The sequence below is a fragment of the Xenia sp. Carnegie-2017 genome, unplaced genomic scaffold (genome assembly GCF_021976095.1).
Source record: "Xenia sp. Carnegie-2017 unplaced genomic scaffold, XeniaSp_v1 HiC_scaffold_1, whole genome shotgun sequence".
NCBI lineage: Eukaryota > Metazoa > Cnidaria > Anthozoa > Malacalcyonacea > Xeniidae > Xenia > Xenia sp. Carnegie-2017.
The window spans coordinates 2941918-2962062 of NW_025813402.1; the positions used below are offsets into that span (position 1 = coordinate 2941918).

A 20145-nucleotide genomic window follows, 5' to 3' on the forward strand; every position below is an offset into this window, starting at 1 on the left:
TTTAAACAGTCGGTTGGAGAAGTTTATTGAAAATATTTCTTTCATTAAAGAATGACGATCACATTAGTGCAAACTAATCATTATTTTAACAAGTTTGTGTACATTCTACTTCATTTATCTTCGAGAATTACGTAAAAGAAAGATATACTATGAAGTTCTGTGTCCACCTTGTCAATTGGTGGGACTGCAAATCAGTTCTGGTGTTTAGCTGTTGATCACTGAATTATGGTCATCCTCGTTTTTCTCAAGATTAACAAGATACGTTCCAGGTAGCTGTGAATAAGGTAGGTCAATGAGGTTATCGTGCTTGGATAAAAGCGGTTTCTTCAATAAATGCAGCAATAAACGCTACAGAATCATGGACTTTATATACAAATCATTTTCAGTTTCTGGTGCTTAAATATATGCATGCGTAAATGCTTATTTAAAATGAAACAAAAAATTTTGTTTTTATGGTAGTTTATTAATAATTGTGATTGTGTAGCAACTAGAATGAACTAAGCCATTTTGCTTTTTATGCTGCTATGTTGTTTAAACTGCCAAATTATTATTTTGGTTTTGCTGTTCTTACCTCCCAATAATCTTCATCATCATAAAGCTGTTCGCTTGTGGGGAATCAAATATACTTTGCTTTACTATAAAACCTTAATTGAAGATTTATTAACCATTAAAATGAAAACAAGGTGCAGTATGGGAAGGCTATATTTTTAATTACTACAAATTCATCAACTCACCAGTTACTGCTCCAGATAATATAGAGATCACAAGAGTAATAATCAAAGCTAGTATTTGATAACCAGCACTTTTGGATGAATTATAATTTTCATGAAATACTGAACTCAAACTGAAAAATATAAAATCTTGTTTTAGCCATAATTTAGCCTTGAATGTTGTTCTGTTGCAGACATACATATATTATTTACATGATGGATTAATATGAAGGTTTACCTAACCTTAGCCCATAGTTATCAGCTGAGGCTAATTTAGCAGCAACAGCACCACCCACTCCAGCCAATATTGCAGGCATTCCATGAAGGTTGTGCACACCACAAGTGTCATGAATGTTGAATTTTTCATCTAACAATGGCTGAAAGTGTTATTAAACAAGTTGGGTTTTTTTTATGACAAACAAACTAAAATATTGTTGTAGTTATGATGAAAACTTGATTCCGTTTGTTTATTTTCTAATTATTTTTGAAGGCAAATATTTTCAAATGGTCAAAACATGTCCCATATGCCACTAATTTTGTAAATCTTATACATTTTCGTATTTTATATTTATAACAATATACTTTGAGTTATTTCTGAAGTGCGATAGGTTGATTGCAGTGCTATTTATCTGTAATTGCGCCGCAAAAATGTGTAATTGCCTTGCAGAAAAGCTGCAATAGCACTGTGGAAGTGTGCAATTGCATTGTAGATGTGCAATATTGTTGCAGTCTTTAAAAAAAACTCTCTCGTGCATGTTTATCCGAACTTGCACTCGAAACAATACTACGTCATAATTTCTTCATTTCATCGGAAATATTTTTCATTTACTTATGTTTTGTGTCTATTTGAAAGAACTTTTGTCAAACTACTCTTTAAGTGAGGAAAATTTAAAATAATTTATCAAAATTATTCTTAGAGGCATAAACTTTGCTCAAGAAATTAAATGCGTTTGCTAAAGAAATGTAAAATTTTCACAGCTTTTGTCAATAAACTGGAAACTGGAACAGTAATAATGTAGTGACTAACTTACTGAGATGTATGTATATCCTACAACACTAATGGCTGCTGCCAAAATACCAATCAAAAGAGCCCCCCATGGTTGAATCATCATGTTAGCAAGAGTGCCAACAGCTACACCACCAGCTAATGTTGCATTCTGAATGTGAACCTGAAGAAACAAAACAAACAATATTTTCATTTCTCAGGCTGCAGCAAATAAAGTATTCTAATTTTTTAGTGGATGAAAAACAGCAATAATTTGTTTGTTATTTATATGTTGGTAAAACATGTGTTTACCATACGTAAACACCGTTCCTTTCGTGTTGATTGTTTTCGAAGTTTCGTTTTTATTATTGTCTTCCTTCATTTAGTATTTGTGTCATCTTCTTTGTTCACATCGTTCTGCCACATGCATGCTGTAATTTACTTTAAATTCCGTCCTTACCATGTCAAGTTTTCTTTGTCTGTTAAAGAGGCCAGACAAAGCAAATGTTGTTACACAGCAGGAAACAAGAGATAAATATGTGTTGATCACTGCACGTTGTTGATCAACTGCAGGTGATACCAAAACACTGTTAAAACTTGGCCAGTACATCCATAAGAAAACCGTTCCTAAATAAGTATTTGCCAATTATTCAGTTCCTTATTTCAGCATTATTGAAATGCCTGCACTTCACTTGACATTGTATTAGTGTTGTTTTAGTTTTTTAGCTAAGTCAGTTTCAGTTGCGGATTACGTAAACTCTCAAGGTACTTGCTTATCTAGACAAACCATAGTTTCTGTTTTTGATGAAACTTATTTTGAAGAAATACTTCTGTCATCTCTCATAATATTTCTATTTCTTTTTTTCATTGTCGTAGCTATGTCGTAACTTCAACCATTCTTTTTAACCTATCATTCAAATTACTTACCAATCATAGCAAATATATCTGAGTGATAAACAGATCCTTCTTTAGGATTGTTATCAGTGTCCTGTGGTCTTTTTAACATAAAACTCAATGCCAAACCAAAGTAGGCACCAAAACAGTGAATGACCATTGAGCCACCAGCATCAGCAACCTTCAGTTTATCCAGTAAGATAAATTCGTTGACAGAAAACATGACTATTTCAATGATTGCAATTAACAGGAGTTGAAGACGACTGACTTTACCCAAAACTGCGCCAAAGGTGATCAAGACTGCAGCGGCAGAGAAATCAGCCGTTACTAGGCTGAAAAAATAAGCAAAAAAGATTAGTACATTCTCATAGCTAAGGGTATTTCATTTTAAAATGTAATTTGTAGCTACTGTTATATTTAGGGTCACAAGCCATAGTTTTGCAAGCAAACACATTTGGTAAGGAAAGATCCTATTTATTAAGGAAAGATATTTATAGATCGAGAATGGTCTTCAAGGTTTGTTTCGAGTATTTTTGTCTGCAACTTTTGAGCTTATTGTTAAAGACTGTTGTGATAAACAAACTCGTCAAACACAAACCTTTCCAGATTGATCAAAATTTTAAAGCCGCTCGTTTCTTGATGCGCTATAAATCCTCTGATGATCATATACCATTGAATAGCAAGAGCAGAAATAAAGAAATTGTAGCCAACTGCACTATAACCGTATTTCTTTAAGAAAGTCATGAGAAAACCAAAACCAACAAAAATCATCACTTGAACATCTTGAAACACTGCAGGAAAAAAGAAAAACAATTTATTCATTTATTTTTAAGAAATAACCGACAATCGTTAGCAAAGGTAGAATTTTGGTAGAAGTAGAAGATTTTTTGAAGAGCGTGTAAATAGGGGCATGATATGAAAAATATTGTTGCGGAAACAATGAAAATGACTGTCGAATATGTAATGTGCTGCGTTCCCTGTCTCCAAACTTTTGTCTTTGTTTCTGATTGTTTTCTCATTAAAAAGTCAATATGTTCCACGTTGTATGTGGATCGAACCACACGTCATTCCCACACCAGAGTAAAAAATTTTCTGTAGTCCATCACTTTGGTTTATACTTTGTCGAATAAAAACCACATCTCATTTCGCCAATTTTAGTAATTTCTCGATTCTTTCTTCCTCTGACAATTATACAAGTTAATGTTCTATAATAGCCTTCTCGATCATATCTAAACTTAAAGCGTAAAGCAAGGTAATTCCGTCCAATTAACCTATTTTTCCCCCTCAGCTCCCGTTTTTTCTATCATTCAAATAACCACTTAGTTTTATAATGTAATTTAATACCTTGTAATCATTTATTGTCAAACCTGCATTAAAAGCCTACCCTCGGGGATCTCATGTTACTGTTTTAATACGATCTTGTAGAAAATTACCCCGTTTAGTATTACATTTATTACTAAATTTGGAATTAATATCAATATATTTCAATACACAAGTACCATGTATTCATTAAAAAGCTATAAATTGTTTCTAATTGTAATCTGGAGACTTTATATAATAATGTCACTCCAGATCGTTTAATACAGATTCAAAATAAATAAAAATAAAGTTTGAGACAGTGGAGAAGGTAATCGTGCAATAAAGGTCACTTGCATGTATAGTGTTTAAATGAAATTTTTGGCACATAAGCACATGACCTCGTAGCACAAGTTGATCGCTCATTAAGGTTTGACCGTAATTAGCTTTCGTATGTTAATAAACGAAATTATTAATAACATCAGTTTATATCATGGTGCGCAAATATGTAGTACAGGACTGGACAGAAAAATCATGGTCTTTTGAAACATTTCTTTATGACTTAACATGTTGCAGTTTTTACATTTTCCTTTTTCTAAAAAATTTAAGAAGCTCTTCATTTTCTTTTTTTGAGATTTGATGATTAAACTTAAAAATGATCCTATAACCACACGCGAAGTGTGAATTACTTGTGATGTTTATGAAAGATGCGTGTGAATTTCTTTATAAAGTTAAACTTTATACTTTAAACTTTGAACCTGTTCGGAACATAGCAGTTGGTCATTTGCCCTAAACGGATGTCAACAACACGTTGTATTTGACGTTTTAATCCACTTATTTTTATAAAAGCAAAAAGTTTGAGGGGGCAAGTGAAATTGTTAACCTATATTGCTAAACGTGAGATCGTAAAAATTACACTCTAGGATACTAAAAAAACTTACAAACAGAACGTAGCTATATTTCATTATGAGGAAGTAAAAGAAATGTTCAAAATGCTACTGCTTGTTTTCTCCGAAATTCTCTGTGCTATTTTATTACAAATCGTCTTTGTCTTAAACATGAAAGTATATTACTCAGAAGTGTAGCACAGCGACTAGAATTACTAGCAAATATATATATAATGATCCTATCATACATCTGATGGCCACAGGGAAACAATTTCAAAACAGTAATGTTAATTAATTAATTCTGTTAACAGTAATGTTAATAATTCAATTGTTTTTAGTTACAAAAATGTAAAGCTAATATTTAGATAAAGTTATCGATTCTTCACTGTTGTCTTGTTCAAACATAAATTACGTTTACGCTATCGTCACGTGACTTTTGTATAACTCCCAGATGAATAAAAAATATGATGACAAGAACATTAAAGGAAAATTTCTATCGCTGCATTTAAATCTAAATATGTTTTGTTTTGCATAAACTTTCACTTACTTGGATAAAGTTTGATGTTATTCGATGTTTCTGTTTTATTTTCCTTAGCTGTTGTATTTTTTACACCACCCGCTTCATCAGGATCATATTTTACGAAGATTACGAAGAGAATGAACAAGATGATTTGAAAGATGATTGCAATGAGGGAAAACTTCATGTTTCTTCACTTCTAGATGTGATCACTGGCACACTTAGAGCAGTCTGGAAGCAGAAAGGTGTATGTCCAAATACTTCAACTCTTCGACCGTGCTCTCATATTTCACTGGCTACCAGAGAGAAAGAGAGAGAGAGACAGCAATTGTACCCACGTGAGTAGTACATTTTATTTTCAAACGTCATGTTGAATTGTTTTAAGGGAAGAATATGCATGATTTGCAATTTTTATGTTTAAGCTAAATTAAATGCCATCGCATATTATTTTGATAAACCGTCAATTTGCATTTGTCTCCCTAAATATTCGATTTACCAACTTGTTTATGGAAACTTGTTGGTAATGTTTCTTGCCTTATTGGTGGAGAAACGTTGAGCTTGTGACATATCTTGTGCATAAAAATTGTGTTGTATGACTATGATGCTGTCATGTGACACCAATGTGTGACAAATACATTGTAATGCTTGTTTGCCTGATTAAAGTCAATTGGATTATAATTAATCAAAAATAGATCTATTTAAAAGCAGTTTTAAAAAGGATTTTACCTACAATTCATTGAATTTAAGGGAAATTCTTGAATTTAGGAATACTTAAATTATGCAATTTTATGAGGATGAACTGAGTAAAGTCTAAAACTTTGCAAACTGTTTCATTAATTGGCGCGAACGGCAGCTTTATGCCCTGATGTTGACTGATATCTCTTCTGGATTATAATCTCATTCAAATATCTAGTATCCCGTGAATGTAAGCTCGTTACTAATTGAATCCCAAGGTCAGCGGTAATGCAGCGGTAATGCATCGCAATATTTTTACGTTGTATGTTTTGATACAGGAAATAACACGAAATGGGAATCATCAATTAATGGCATGATATAAAAAAACTGCTCAATGTTGTATATCATGAGTATTTCGTACACATGCATGCCATGCAATAGTGCTTGATATGATTATGAGCACTTTGTACTCATTCAGGCCATGCTCTTGTGGTCAATACGTATGAGCATTTTTGCACGTGCAAGTCATGCTCTTGTGGTCAATACGTATGAGCATTTTTGCACGTGCAAGTCATGCTCTTGTGGTCAATACGTATGAGCATTTTTGCACGTGCAAGTCATGCTCTTGTGGTCAATACGTATGAGCATTTTTGCACGTGCAGGTCATGCCGTGTTTTTATTGATATGAGCATTTTGACCACTTGCATGTCAAACTTTTTACAGAACAACAAAAAGATTGTTGAATTTTTCTTTCTTCTATCGAAAAGGATGATGAAAATTAATTTTTATTGTGATTTTCTTGTCTTTATCTTAATATATTGTCGTAAATATGATATTATCGTAAATTTAAAACCATTTGTTAGTTCAAATGTGAACTTTCAAATCAACCATAATTACGTGGACTTACCATTGTGCTGGTCACATGTTCTAAGGAACATGGTATATATATGATGCTTTTCATTTATTAAGTTTTTTTTTACCCATTGTACCTACTTTTCTATACTTATAATCATGTGTGATCCCTGAAAACGCACAGTTTATGAGGTACATATTAGTATAAAATTCCGATCAAATGAAACAAGGGACAACTTAATATGTATTAAGAAACTTTTATTGCTTTCTGTGCTGTTTGAACAAGCAACATCGACCATTTTACAATGTGAATTGCTTTGTTATAAAAATGAAAAAATACCATTTACCATTTGGCCTTACTTATATATTTATATATATTTTTCATAATTGTAGCTAATATGTATGATTTTAACAAATGTATGCAAAAATAGAATATTAAAAAATATCTAAATTGATTTAGAAAAATATTATCTCTTTATTATTCCCACCATACCAAGTAGTTTGAAAATGAGTAATTGATATCTTAAATAGAAGAGTTTAAGGAGACGCTGTCTCTTCTTGTTTAGGTTCTATCTTCTCAATACCAATCATAGGTGTTTCGTTGTCGTTGACATAAATTTCAGGCAGCTGTTAAAAAGAAAAAGAATAAGAAAATGCCGATTCAAAGTTATCCTGTTTCACGTATGATGGAATTTATTTACTTTGACTCATGAAGACCGTCGTTTATGCGTTTATGCGTTAGCAATAAAGTGCGTGCAGTGATTTGTCTATAACCGTGTTTGAATTAGCCAGTGCAAACTGATCTTAGCTCAACCAATCAAATCAATCACTCAAAGAGAATGTGCAGATCAATCATGAATACATTATAGAGAAAAAATTTAAACGTTCGTTTTATATTTGCCGGTTTTGCGTTATTGTTATTTTATAAAAGAAATAAAAGATGTTTTTCTTGTTCACACTGGCTTTTGCAAACCTCTGAGACCTTTGTGAGAACTGTCGAGCAGGTGTAACCCTACGACCTTCGGGTCTCGAGCTTGCACTGATCTGCTCCTCGGTTTTCATAAGCCTGTGCAAACATACTAAACATCTATTATTTCTTAAGAACTGTCAGTTATGTATGCACAATGCATATTTATCACCTAGTTTAGTGAAACGGCAAGCGCGATAAAAGTTGACTTAACTTTGTAAACGAGTAAAAAAATTCACCATGAGAAGAGCGATTGCCTTACCTAAAGCATTTGTAAACTTACCTCCCAGAAGTCTTTATCGTCATATAATTGTTCACGAGTCGGCGAAATAAAAACATTTTGTTTCACTATAAAACCTGCAAGAAGTAAAATATGCGAATTTTTGGAAAAAGTAGTGCTTTTCTACAGTTGGAAGAAAGTTTCAACATAGCTGTAACGTACGACAAACCTGTTATTGCTCCGGAAACGATGGAAATTGCAAGAGTGATCAACAATGCTGATATTTGATAACCGGCGCGTTTTGTATCGTCATCTTTATTTTGAAAGACAGATTCCAAACTGAAATACAAGACTTGTTAATTTTAATTCTTATTGATCTTAATCTATTTATCCAGAATATTTTGAAGTCCTCTCATCAATAGATTTAAGTTCTTCTTTCATTCCATCTTCTTCATTAATCCATACCTGTTTTTGTAATTTTCACTATTGGCTACCTTAGCAGCAATAGCACCACCCACACCAGCCAATATGGCGGGCATTCCATGAAGGTTATGCACTCCACAAGTATCATGAATATGCAGTTTTTCATCCAAAAATGGCTAAATATCAATAAAAATCAGAGCACCTCCTGTTAGACGAACATTCTCATGTATGTATACGCCATTTTTCACAAGTATTTCAACGTACCGTTACATATGTATATCCTACAACACTAATGGCTGCTGCCAAAAAACCAATCAAAAGAGCCCCCCATGGTTGAATCATCATGTTAGCAAGAGTGCCAACAGCTACACCACCAGCTAATGTTGCATTCTGAATGTGAACCTGAAGAAACATGTGATAACATTAAAGAAGACACACACTCAATTATAAAAGACAAGTACAGTTTAAAAACAAGCAGGAACAGAACTATATGAAACAGGAGTCCGGATGCTTTTTTAAATGAAGAATCAAATTTTTTCCGGCTTTGGAAACCTGCAACAACTGAGTTCTGTTTGAGTAAGAGGCGCCAGGCAATTGTGCACATTGTGTAATTTGTACCAACAACATGCAAACGAATTGCATGTACACTTAAACGTTGATTTTTGTTTGGGTTGCTTTTCATTTTACTAAAACTGGCATTTTTAGTTGCATAATTTACTTGATATCTGAGGAAATGTTGAACTTATCACAAAAGAAGTTCTTAGAAAAGCAATGCTGGTATCCATTACCTTGTATTTATAATGCTACGTACCATGTCTAGTTTCCTATCTTTGTTGATTAATGTTGAAATAGCAAATGTTGTTACACAGCAGGAAACAAGAGATAGATATGTGTTTATCACTGCTCGTTGTTGATCAACTGCAGGTGATACCAAAACACTGTTAAAACTTGGCCAGTACATCCATAAGAAAACCGTTCCTAAATAATGTAAAGAATCGATATGTTTTTTTTCAAAAAATAGTACTCTGCTTCTTTCAGTTCTATTTCATGGCTATACATGGCTTATGCATGCATGTTCAAGAGCTGGCAATGTCACATCGCACGTCAATTTGTGGCAGATTTTCTGTTGCATAGCAACAACAGCAACAGAACCGCTGTGTTAAGTCGCGAGTTCTTGAAATTTGATTCATCGCAAATATCTGGCTTCATTTTACAGTCATTAAAAACTACGTTTTTGATCTGTTCAGGCTTCGTTTCTATAAACCACTGAAGAAAACATGTAGCATCTGCTCAGGCTTCATTTCTATAAACCACTGAAGAAAACATGTAGCGTCTGATCTGGCTTCGTTTCAGACGTATCGAAGGACATATTTTAGATCTTTCTGGTTGGTCTTATGCCATTTCTTGCAAAGTTGTCTTAAAGTTTGGCTTATAGAAAGATTAAAATGAAAACATTTTAATTTATCTATGACATAGAACTGATCGAGTCATATAGATGATACTTCTTTCCAAGAGCTGTTTTTATGAGTATCTTCCCTCTATTGGAGTCCTGTTTATAAATGTTACTTTAAGGAAGCAGCCCTAATTTAAGCCGTTCATTCAGGTGTAAGTTTTTAGATATTGGTAAAATCATCGAAGGATTGGACTTGTCAGAATTCTCGTCAGGAATTACAAAAACACAGCGAACCGAGACCTTATAGCTCAGTTACTACTAAACTTCCATATTATTGGCGTACAGTTCACGGGTACTTCAAGTTGCAACTCTTGGATAATAAGAACTTTATATTTAGTCCATAAAACTTGAAGGTCTTCATTAGCGTTGTGTATACTTGAAAAAGTTGCATGTATCGAAACCAAAGATTTACCTTTCGCATGATTGGTTATTTCTGTCACATGATTTAAGGCATCATATCATATCTAACGTAATTAATTACTTACCAATCATAGCAAATATATCTGAATGATAAACAGATCCTTCTTTAGGATTGTTATCAGTGTCCTGTGGTCTTTTTAACATAAAACTCAATGCCAAACCAAAGTAGGCACCAAAACAGTGAATGACCATTGAGCCACCAGCATCAGCAACCTTCAGTTTATCCAGTAAGATAAACTCGTTGACAGAAAACATGACTATTTCAATGATTGCAATTATCAGGAGTTGAAGACGACTGACTTTACCCAAAACTGCGCCAAAGGTGATCAAGACTGCAGCGGCAGAGAAATCAGCCGTTACTAAGCTGAAAAAATAAGCAAAAAAGATTAGTACGTATTTCATCGCTATGGGTATTTCATTGTTTGCATTCAGTAAGATGTAATTTGTAGCTGCTGTTTTCTGTTGTTTTATAAATATCTTGGTTTCAACATTCAATTGTATATTGTGGTTGTAACTGTACTAATTTTCAAGAACAAGAGAAGTTCGTAGAAAGAAGATTTTTCTGTATGTATTGATCGTAAACGATCTTATTGTCGGTGACTTTGGGCTTATCGTTGAGAATTGTTGTACTCATCAAGAACAAACCTTTCCATATTTATCAGAATTTTTAATTCGCCGCCATGATGTCCTATGCATGCTCTGATAATCATATACCATTGAATAGCAAGAGCAGAAATAAAGAAATTGTAGCCAACTGCACTATAACCGTATTTCTTTAAGAAAGTCATGAGAAAACCAAAACCAACAAAAATCATCACTTGAACATCTTGGAACACTGCAGGAAAAAAGAAAAACTGTTCATCTCTAACAGGAATAACTGCCATTCTTTAAAAATAAATGAAATAGATAAGTTTTTTTCTTTGATGTTCATTTCGTTGATCAAAACGTATAACGCTAATTGTCAAAGAAAGATTAACGTTTAGCTTTCCTCCATTTAGTGGTCCAATTAAAATCTCAAACTCAGTCGTTTACATTATACAAACTCACATTTAAATATTTATTTATTCTTTTGAAAATTTTATATTGTTTCATTACATGGCGTCCTACACTTCCGTTGAAATAGCGTACTTTGATTGGTTCAGAAGATTTTTGAAAATGATCTAGAAACCAATCTCTAGATGTACTACCGTGTCAAGGGAGGCAAGGACGATATTGACAAAATAAAAAATAAGTTTGAGGAAAGGCTAAAAAACCAATCTTATTAAACATCAAAGCAGATATTCGACATAAAATATCGTCAGTTCTGCCACCTTTCAAGATGGCGGCTAGGCTTACTCGTGACTATTTTTGGCGGAGTCTGATAGATTGGGTTCTAGGCCATTCATTTTTGCTGGTCCACTAGTTTCCCGTACAGAAGACAAAATTTTCAACGTTAAATTTTTTACTGGCGAAAACTAGAGAAGTGAAAGCCAACCTTGCTGAAGAACGAGGATGAGAAAAGAAAGAAAGCTTCGTCTCAGATCATATAATAAATCATTTATTAACCTCGCTTAGTTACTCAGGCTTCACCGAGAAATGAAAACCTTATTTTACTATAGTACTATCTGTCGTATAGTACTGAACTCAACCTACGGGCTCAGTCTTAATAGAGAAAAACTTTGGTCCGATGTTTCGCCGTAAAGACCTTGAGCGACTTATTCGCAGGCAATACATCTACTTTTACTTTCATAGTATCGGTTGCGCAAGTTCTTTGTAATTAATAAATTAGGGGAAAATGTGATGGAGTTGTTTATTTTACCCCTATGTGTGTACGACACACTTGATCTTCGCGTGATCAGAGCATGATTCACATGTTCACGTGACACGTTTTGCAACTTCGAGAACAAATAATTCGAGGAAGATTATGTTTTATTTCAAAATGTATATTTCTTGAACATGTTTTTTGTTTGGTTGTTTCTAAAACCAAGGCCTTTGAGATATGACGAATGCCATGTGGTAAAATTGCTTGATATTTTTGTTACCAAATTTCTAATCATGTGAATTATTCAAATGTGGTATGCACATGTGTACGAAATATAAATGTTCCGTTTCAATAAATAATGTCTTCATGAAAATAAAACTATATAGAACATATTTGCCTCGCTATAAAAAGAGAACGCATGGAGTTAATAGGATGGATGTTAATTTTTCGCACCAAGTTTGAAAGTGTTCGGCTTTTCTGGGTGTATTCCAAAATATAATGCGTCTAATGTAAGCTACTTGATTTCCGAAGTGTAATTCGTTGGTATGATAATTGAAATTTGAAAATTAGGCGTGAATGTTTAGCTCGATTTTTTCATACGAAACTATCGAAGACAAAGAGTATTATAGGGAAATGTGTTTTGTCTCATTAATACATTTTCATCTATGTATAATGATAGTACGAGAAAATTATTAGCTTACTTGGGTAATAGTCGATTTTAGTTCCTTGGGTAGAGTTCTTTCCTGGTCCAGCTTCTTTTGGATCATACTTCACTAATGTTGCAAACAAAATAATCAAAATGATTTGAAAAACTTATCGTAGCCACATAATTTACAATGCTTACGTTGAATTGTTGGTTTTATGGTTTACCACTTGTATAACAGCGCTTTCATCATGGTCTACGCACAACGCTTTGCACTTTCTTGCGCAAAATTAGTTTAAGTAATAAATTACTTAAATTAAATTCCTGTATGTAAATTATGCTAATCTAAATCTTTTACCTGGACAGTTACATTATTATAGTACTAAACGCTCTGTTCTTGTTTTAAGCTTTCCATTCATGCTATTATTTTGATAAGCGCGTCTCGGCCCTACTGCCAAGAAGCAAGGCATTATTGACGAGCACTTTTAAAATTGCTGTTAAACATTTTGGAACTTCTGTAGGTTTTTCAAACTTGCCTCAACAATATTCAAGACAATGTTGAATGCGTCTTTGAAAGCAGCATCGAATTTTTCTAAGATCAAATGACAAACTGTGGAGGTCAATAGTATTTTATACCTTTACCATGTTACCTCAAACAAATATTAATACCAGTAGGAACCTGCTTTATATGTCTTAGAGAATGAAGACGCAGAAAAGCCGCCCTATTACATTCGTTTTTTGTTTTAAGGTATTAAATCCTCAACTTATTTTATAATGCGTCTAATGTAAACTACTTGATTTCCGAAGTGTAATTCGTTGGTATGATGATTGAAATTTGAAAATTAGGCGTGAATGTTTAGCTCGTTTTTTCATACGAAACTATCGAAGGCAAAGAGCTTTATAGGAAATGTGTTTTGTCTCATTAATACATTTTCATCTATGTATAATGATAGTACGAGAAAATTATTAGCTTACTTGGGTAGATTTTAGTTCCTTGGGTAGAGTTCATTCCTGGTCCAGCTTCATTTGGATCATACTTCACTAATGTTGCAAACAAAATAATCAAAATGATTTGAAAAACTATCGTAGCCACGGCGAATTTCATTTTATTGGAATAATTTACAATGCGTTGTTTTATTGATTCAATGCAATGCAATTGAAGTACAGGTATGCTAACTATGTTGTAATGCTGTTAACTGCAAGATTGTTGAAGTGTTTTTTGGCATTTGATCGTTTTTTATTGGCTTGTCCAAAATTGCATTCATTGATTGTATCAAATGACAAACTTGGAATTCGCCGTGAAATTATTTTTATGTTATTTTCGTGATGATATTATGTATTGTGATTTTAGGAGGACGCTATTCAAGTTTTCAAATACGTTAAGAATTGAAAATTACAAATTTATGTGTCAATACATTACAGGTTAATGCCAACGAGGCACATACACACAGTGGCGTAACTTCTATGAGCTCTTGTGGGGGAGCAGAACAGAGCCATGGGCAGCTAAGTATTCAGGTTGGAATGGTGCAACCTGAACAGTGTTGTTTATGAAAACAAATATAGAAGTAGGTTTATATTTGGGAAAATGGAAGCACTGGATAGTTCTTATTAAAAGTCATGTTTGAATTCGTGTTCCTTGTAATTTAAAAGTTGTACATTGGGTATTTTTCGAGTTAATATTGCATTCTGTTAACGATTTTTAACGAAAATGTTTAAGTTGTCAGATTTCGGTGTTAGGAGAGGCACGCCATCCAAAAAGGACCACAGGCAGCCTGATTCAAACTTACACCACTGACCCGACAATTACATTGGTTGTTTAGTTAAGAAATAAGATATGTTTACTGTGTTTGTACAGGCTTTTGCAAAGCAAAGAGACCTTTGGGAGAACTCAAGAGTTGATCAGTGCTACTTGCTGGTTTTAATGTGAAACAAAATGTTTTTGATTTGCCGACTCGTGAACTATTATACGACGATAAAGTCTTCTGGGAAGTAAGTTTGCAATGCTTTAGGTAAAGCAATCGCTCTTCTCATGGTGAATTTTTTACTCGTTTACAAAGTTAAGTCAACTTTTATCGCGCTTGCCGTTTCACTAAACTAGGTGATAAATATGCATTGTGCATACATAACTGACAGTTCTTAAGAAATAATAGATGTTTAGTATGTTTGCACAGGCTTATGAAAACCGAGGAGCTGATCAGTGCAAGCTCGAGACCCGAAGGTCGTAGAGTTACACCTGCTCGACAGTTCTCACAAACGTCTCAGAGGTTTGCAAAAGCCAGTGTAAACAAGAAAAACATCTTTTATTTCTTTTATAAAATATCAATAATGCGAGACAGCCAAATCTAAAATAAACGTTTTAATGTATCCAAGATTGATTTGCTAATTCTCTTTCATTGATTAATTGATTGATTTAATTTGTTGAGCTCAGATCAGTTTTGCACATGCCAATATAAACACAGCTATTTAGGCAAATCAGCGCCCGCCGTTTATTGCGTTTATTTTGTAACTATGAACTATGGTAAGAATCACGAGAATTACTTAAAATACTAACTATAATTAAAAGTTGTTGTAGTTTCTAATCTATTAATGAAAATTCAAATTCTAACTAGTAAAAGTAGTAAAAGTATTTCTACAAACAAAATAATAATTTTAGGCAACCACGCAGGGCAATGTGAAAAGTTTCATTAGTTGAATATTAAAATGATCGTTTAATGTTTGAATGTAGTTTCGTGAAGTTAGAGTTGATTGCATTACGTAGGTCACGCTCACGGGACTTATCAATGTAAAACAAAGTTTTGGCTTCTTGAAAATGAAATAATTTTTGGACAAATTGAAATATACAACTACACTGCAAATGCTGTTAAAAAGGCGCCTTGGATTTGAACTGAATGTTTGAATGTTATCGATGAAAATACTGAACGCTCAATCCAAAGAATATTCACAAAAAAACATCTCTAAATACTCCTCAGTAATACGACCTTAATTCTCCAATATTATCTGAACAAGTCGTTCCACGCTTGTTTTGCACACTTTTGATTTTTCCAATTTTCGTTTTGAGATGTGAGCGAGGTCTTGGATTGACATTTGACAGTATCTTTCACCATAAGTCTTTTTTATGAACGTGTGTAAGGAATATGGCTGTTCTTTAATCAAATTTTCTTTGGGTATTTTATGCTTACGTTTCCGTTTGCTCGTTTTCTTTACTCACAATATGACACGATAAGACACCGTTCTGTGGATTGTGAATGCGTGAGCGACATTAGAGTGAAAATCGTGGAAAACCAATTTGGGTTCGTTTCAGGAACCCAATCTTTTAGATCAGCTTTCTTATTGCTCGATGTAAACGCAGTTTCATCAAATACTTCATAAATTAGTAAATTTTTCCCAAGCGACTTTCTTGATAGCATTTCATCTCCGTTTCACACCATCTCGTCCACCATTGATCCACGACACGTTTTTAATCCTTCACAATTGCAATCTTTCAATTTTTTACCAAAAATTATTTTTTGTAAAACTATTTTAAACAAATGCGAATTATTACTTGAGACCAAAAAAACTTATACGAAATACTTAAGCGTGACCGGCGTAATTAAATCAAATCATGCATCAACCATTCCATTCTTGCATTACACTTTGGTACCGCCAATTTGCATGTTTACAATTTTTAATGATTGCACTTACATGGTTACCTTTGCAAAAATGCCAAAATTACTGAATAAAGAAACAGTAAAAAGTTGTTGCTACTAAGCGTTTCTGCTGTGAGAACTAACCGCGTCTTCCACAACTTCGATTCTTCGATATAACAATGTAACCACGACAACATCGATGAGTCTTCCAGTTGTAACTACGGTAACCACAACAACTTGAGCCGTTGCGTTTGGAAACAATTCGACCACGGCAACATAACGAAACTTTGTAATTGTACAATCGACTTCCACAGCAAGAATAACCTTTTTTTCGTAAAGAAAGTTTTCCACCACAACATACGTGAGTTTTATATTTATAAACACGCACTTTGGAGCCACTTCTACAACAAGAATAACCACTTCCACCATAGTAAATTTTGCTGTAACAACATGTTTTCGATTTGTAATTGTACAAGCGACGCCCACAACACGAATAACCACTTCCACCTGTATATACTTTGCCGCTACAACATTTCTGAGTTCTGGTGTTGTACGTTCGTGCTGAAAAACCCCATACACAACAAGAATAACCACTTCCTCCTAAAAGAATTCTGCCACTACAACATTTATGAGTTCTATAATTGTACAATCGACTTCCACAACAAGAATAACCACTTCCTCCTGAATATACTTTGCCCCTACAACATTTCTGAGTTCTGGTGTTGTACGTTCGTGCTGAAATACCCCATACACAACAAGAATAACCACTTCCTCCTAAAAGAACTCTGCCACTACAACATTTATGAGTTCTATAATTGTACAACCGACTTCCACAACAAAAATAACCACTTCCTCCTGAATATACTTTGCCCCTACAACATTTCTGAGTTCTGGTGTTGTACGTTCGTGCTGAAATACCCCAGACACAACAAGAATAACCACTTCCTCCTAAAAGAATTCTGCCACTACAACATTTGTGAGTTCTATAATTGTACAACCGACTTCCACAACAAGAATAACCACTTCCTCCTGAATATACTTTGCCCCTACAACATTTCTGAGTTCTGGTGTTGTACGTTCGTGCTGAAATACCCCATACACAACAAGAATAACCACTTCCTCCTAAAAGAATTCTGCCACTACAACATTTGTGAGTTCTATAATTGTACAACCGACTTCCACAACAAGAGTAACCACTTCCTCCTAAAAGAATTCTGCCACTACAACATTTATAGGTTCTATAATTGTACAAACGACTTCCACAACAAGAATAACCACTTCCTCCTAAAAGAATTCTGCCACTACAACATTTATGAGTTCTATAATTGTACAATCGACTTCCACAACAAGAATAACCACTTCCTCCTGAATATACTTTGCCCCTACAACATTTCTGAGTTCTGGTGTTGTACGTTCGTGCTGAAATACCCCATACACAACAAGAATAACCACTTCCTCCTAAAAGAACTCTGCCACTACAACATTTGTGAGTTCTATAATTGTACAACCGACTTCCACAACAAGAGTAACCACTTCCTCCTAAAAGAACTCTGCCACTACAACATTTGTGAGTTCTATAATTGTACAACCGACTTCCACAACAAGAGTAACCACTTCCTCCAAAAAGAATTCTGCCACTACAACATTTATGAGTTCTATAATTGTACAACCGACTTCCACAACAAGAGTAACCACTTCCTCCTAAAAGAACTCTGCCACTACAACATTTGTGAGTTCTATAATTGTACAACCGACGTCCACAACAAGAGTAACCACTTCCTCCTAAAAGAACTCTGCCACTACAACATTTGTGAGTTCTATAATTGTACAAACGACTTCCACAACAAGAATAACCACTTCCTCCTGAATATACTTTGCCCCTACAACATTTCTGAGTTCTGGTGTTGTACGTTCGTGCTGAAAGTCCCCATACACAACAAGAATAACCACTTCCTCCTAAAAGAACTTTGCCTCCACAACATTTATGAGTTTTATAATTGTACAATCGACTTCCACAACAAGAATAACCACTTCCTCCTGAATATACTTTGCCCCTACAACATTTATGTGTTCTGGTGTTGTACGTTCGTGCTGAAATACCCCAGACACAACAAGAATAACCACTTCCTCCTAAAAGAACTTTGCCTCCACAACATTTATGAGTTCTATAATTGTACAACCGACTTCCACAACAAGAATAACCACTTCCACCTGAATATACTTTGCCCCTACAACATTTCTGAGTTCTGGTGTTGTACGTTCGTGCTGAAATACCCCAGACACAACAAGAATAACCACTTCCTCCTAAAAGAACTCTGCCACTACAACATTTATGAGTTCTATAATTGTACAAACGACTTCCACAACAAGAATAACCACTTCCTCCTAAAAGAATTCTGCCACTACAACATTTATGAGTTCTATAATTGTACAATCGACTTCCACAACAAGAATAACCACTTCCTCCTGAATATACTTTGCCCCTACAACATTTCTGAGTTCTGGTGTTGTACGTTCGTGCTGAAATACCCCATACACAACAAGAATAACCACTTCCTCCTAAAAGAACTCTGCCACTACAACATTTGTGAGTTCTATAATTGTACAACCGACTTCCACAACAAGAGTAACCACTTCCTCCTAAAAGAATTCTGCCACTACAACATTTATAGGTTCTATAATTGTACAAACGACTTCCACAACAAGAATAACCACTTCCTCCTAAAAGAATTCTGCCACTACAACATTTATGAGTTCTATAATTGTACAATCGACTTCCACAACAAGAATAACCACTTCCTCCTGAATATACTTTGCCCCTACAACATTTCTGAGTTCTGGTGTTGTACGTTCGTGCTGAAATACCCCAGACACAACAAGAATAACCACTTCCTCCTAAAAGAATTCTGCCACTACAACATTTATGAGTTCTATAATTGTACAAACGACTTCCACAGCAAGAATAACCTTTTTTTCGTAAAGAAAGTTTTCCACCACAACATACGTGAGTTTTATATTTATAAACACGCACTTTGGAGCCACTTCTACAACACGAATAACCACTTCCACCATAGTAAATTTTGTTGTAACAACATGTTTTCGTTTTGTAATTGTACAAGCGACGCCCACAACACAAATAACCACTTCCACCCAAAAGAATTCTGCCACTACAACATTTATGAGTTCTATAATTGTACAACCGACTTCCACAACAAGAATAACCACTTCCTCCCAAAAGAATTCTGCCACTACAACATTTATGAGTTCTATAATTGTACAACCGACTTCCACAACAAGAATAACCACTTCCTCCTAAAAGAATTCTGCCGCTACAGCATTTATGAGTTCTATAATTGTACAACCGACTTCCACAACAAGAATAACCACTTCCTCCTAAAAGAATTCTGCCACTACAACATTTATGAGTTCTATAATTGTACAAACGACTTCCACAACAAGAATAACCACTTCCACCTAAAAGAACTTTGCCACTACAACATTTATGAGTTCTATAATTGTACAATCGACTTCCACAACAAGAATAACCACTTCCTCCTAAAAGAACTTTGCCGCTACAACATTTATGAGTTCTATACTTGTACAACCGACTTCCACAACAAGAGAAACCACTTCCTCCTAAAAGAACTTTGCCACTACAACATTTATGAGTTCTGGTGTTGTACGTTCGTGCTAAACTTCCCCATCCACAACAAGAATAACCACTCCTTCTTAGAACAAGTTTTCGACCACAGCAGTAGGAATTTGCTCTTTTAACGAAAGCAGTTCCATAACAACATGTATGAGTTCCATAATTGTAAATGCAGCTTCCGCAACAG

The 20145-nt window shown here is 34.3% G+C and overlaps 3 protein-coding genes and 1 long non-coding RNA gene across 49 annotated transcripts in view; 1 reads left to right on the plus strand and 3 right to left on the minus strand.

Moving 5' to 3' along the window:
* Positions 1-5564, minus strand: LOC124436794 (ammonium transporter Rh type B-A-like). The gene is made up of 9 exons (XM_046986769.1): positions 5320-5564; positions 3188-3380; positions 2623-2921; positions 2156-2322; positions 1742-1879; positions 954-1087; positions 735-844; positions 572-644; positions 1-273 (listed from the first exon to the last, which is right to left on the minus strand). Exons 1-9 carry the CDS (start codon positions 5474-5476, stop codon positions 216-218), a joined length of 1329 nt encoding a protein of 442 aa, XP_046842725.1. The 5' UTR covers positions 5477-5564; the 3' UTR covers positions 1-215.
* LOC124436812 overlaps positions 85-20145 on the plus strand; it is a 23353-nt gene continuing 3292 nt past the window's right edge. Inside the window, exons 1-3 of one of the 2 annotated variants that reach the window (XR_006945498.1) lie at positions 85-284; positions 5368-5627; positions 14106-14672. This is a non-coding gene — a long non-coding RNA (uncharacterized LOC124436812). The remainder of the gene's footprint in view (positions 285-5367; positions 5628-14105; positions 14673-20145) is intronic. The other variant, XR_006945500.1, reaches the window with a different exon arrangement.
* On the minus strand, positions 7058-13860 carry LOC124436770 (ammonium transporter Rh type B-like). Of its 4 annotated transcripts, none has more exons than XM_046986736.1 (10): positions 13659-13860; positions 12742-12813; positions 10945-11134; positions 10365-10663; positions 9238-9404; positions 8691-8828; positions 8469-8602; positions 8233-8342; positions 8067-8140; positions 7058-7443 (listed from the first exon to the last, which is right to left on the minus strand). In XM_046986736.1, exons 1-10 carry the CDS (start codon positions 13786-13788, stop codon positions 7354-7356), a joined length of 1404 nt encoding a protein of 467 aa, XP_046842692.1. In that variant the 5' UTR covers positions 13789-13860; the 3' UTR covers positions 7058-7353. The 4 variants fall into 4 exon arrangements, with proteins under 4 accessions (XP_046842692.1, XP_046842700.1, XP_046842711.1 ...); XM_046986744.1 differs by having other exon boundaries at positions 12742-12818; positions 13730-13857; XM_046986755.1 differs by having other exon boundaries at positions 12742-12844; positions 13756-13851.
* Positions 15025-20145, minus strand: part of LOC124436507 — a 22432-nt gene continuing 17311 nt past the window's right edge. For 24 of the 42 annotated variants that reach the window (XM_046986635.1, XM_046986577.1, XM_046986516.1 and 21 more), the window contains one exon: positions 15025-19971. In XM_046986635.1, coding sequence (XP_046842591.1) covers positions 16449-19971 — 3523 coding nt within the window. In that variant the 3' untranslated portion in view covers positions 15025-16448. The remainder of the gene's footprint in view (positions 19972-20145) is intronic. The other 18 variants (XM_046986670.1, XM_046986647.1, XM_046986663.1 and 15 more) reach the window with 17 other exon arrangements.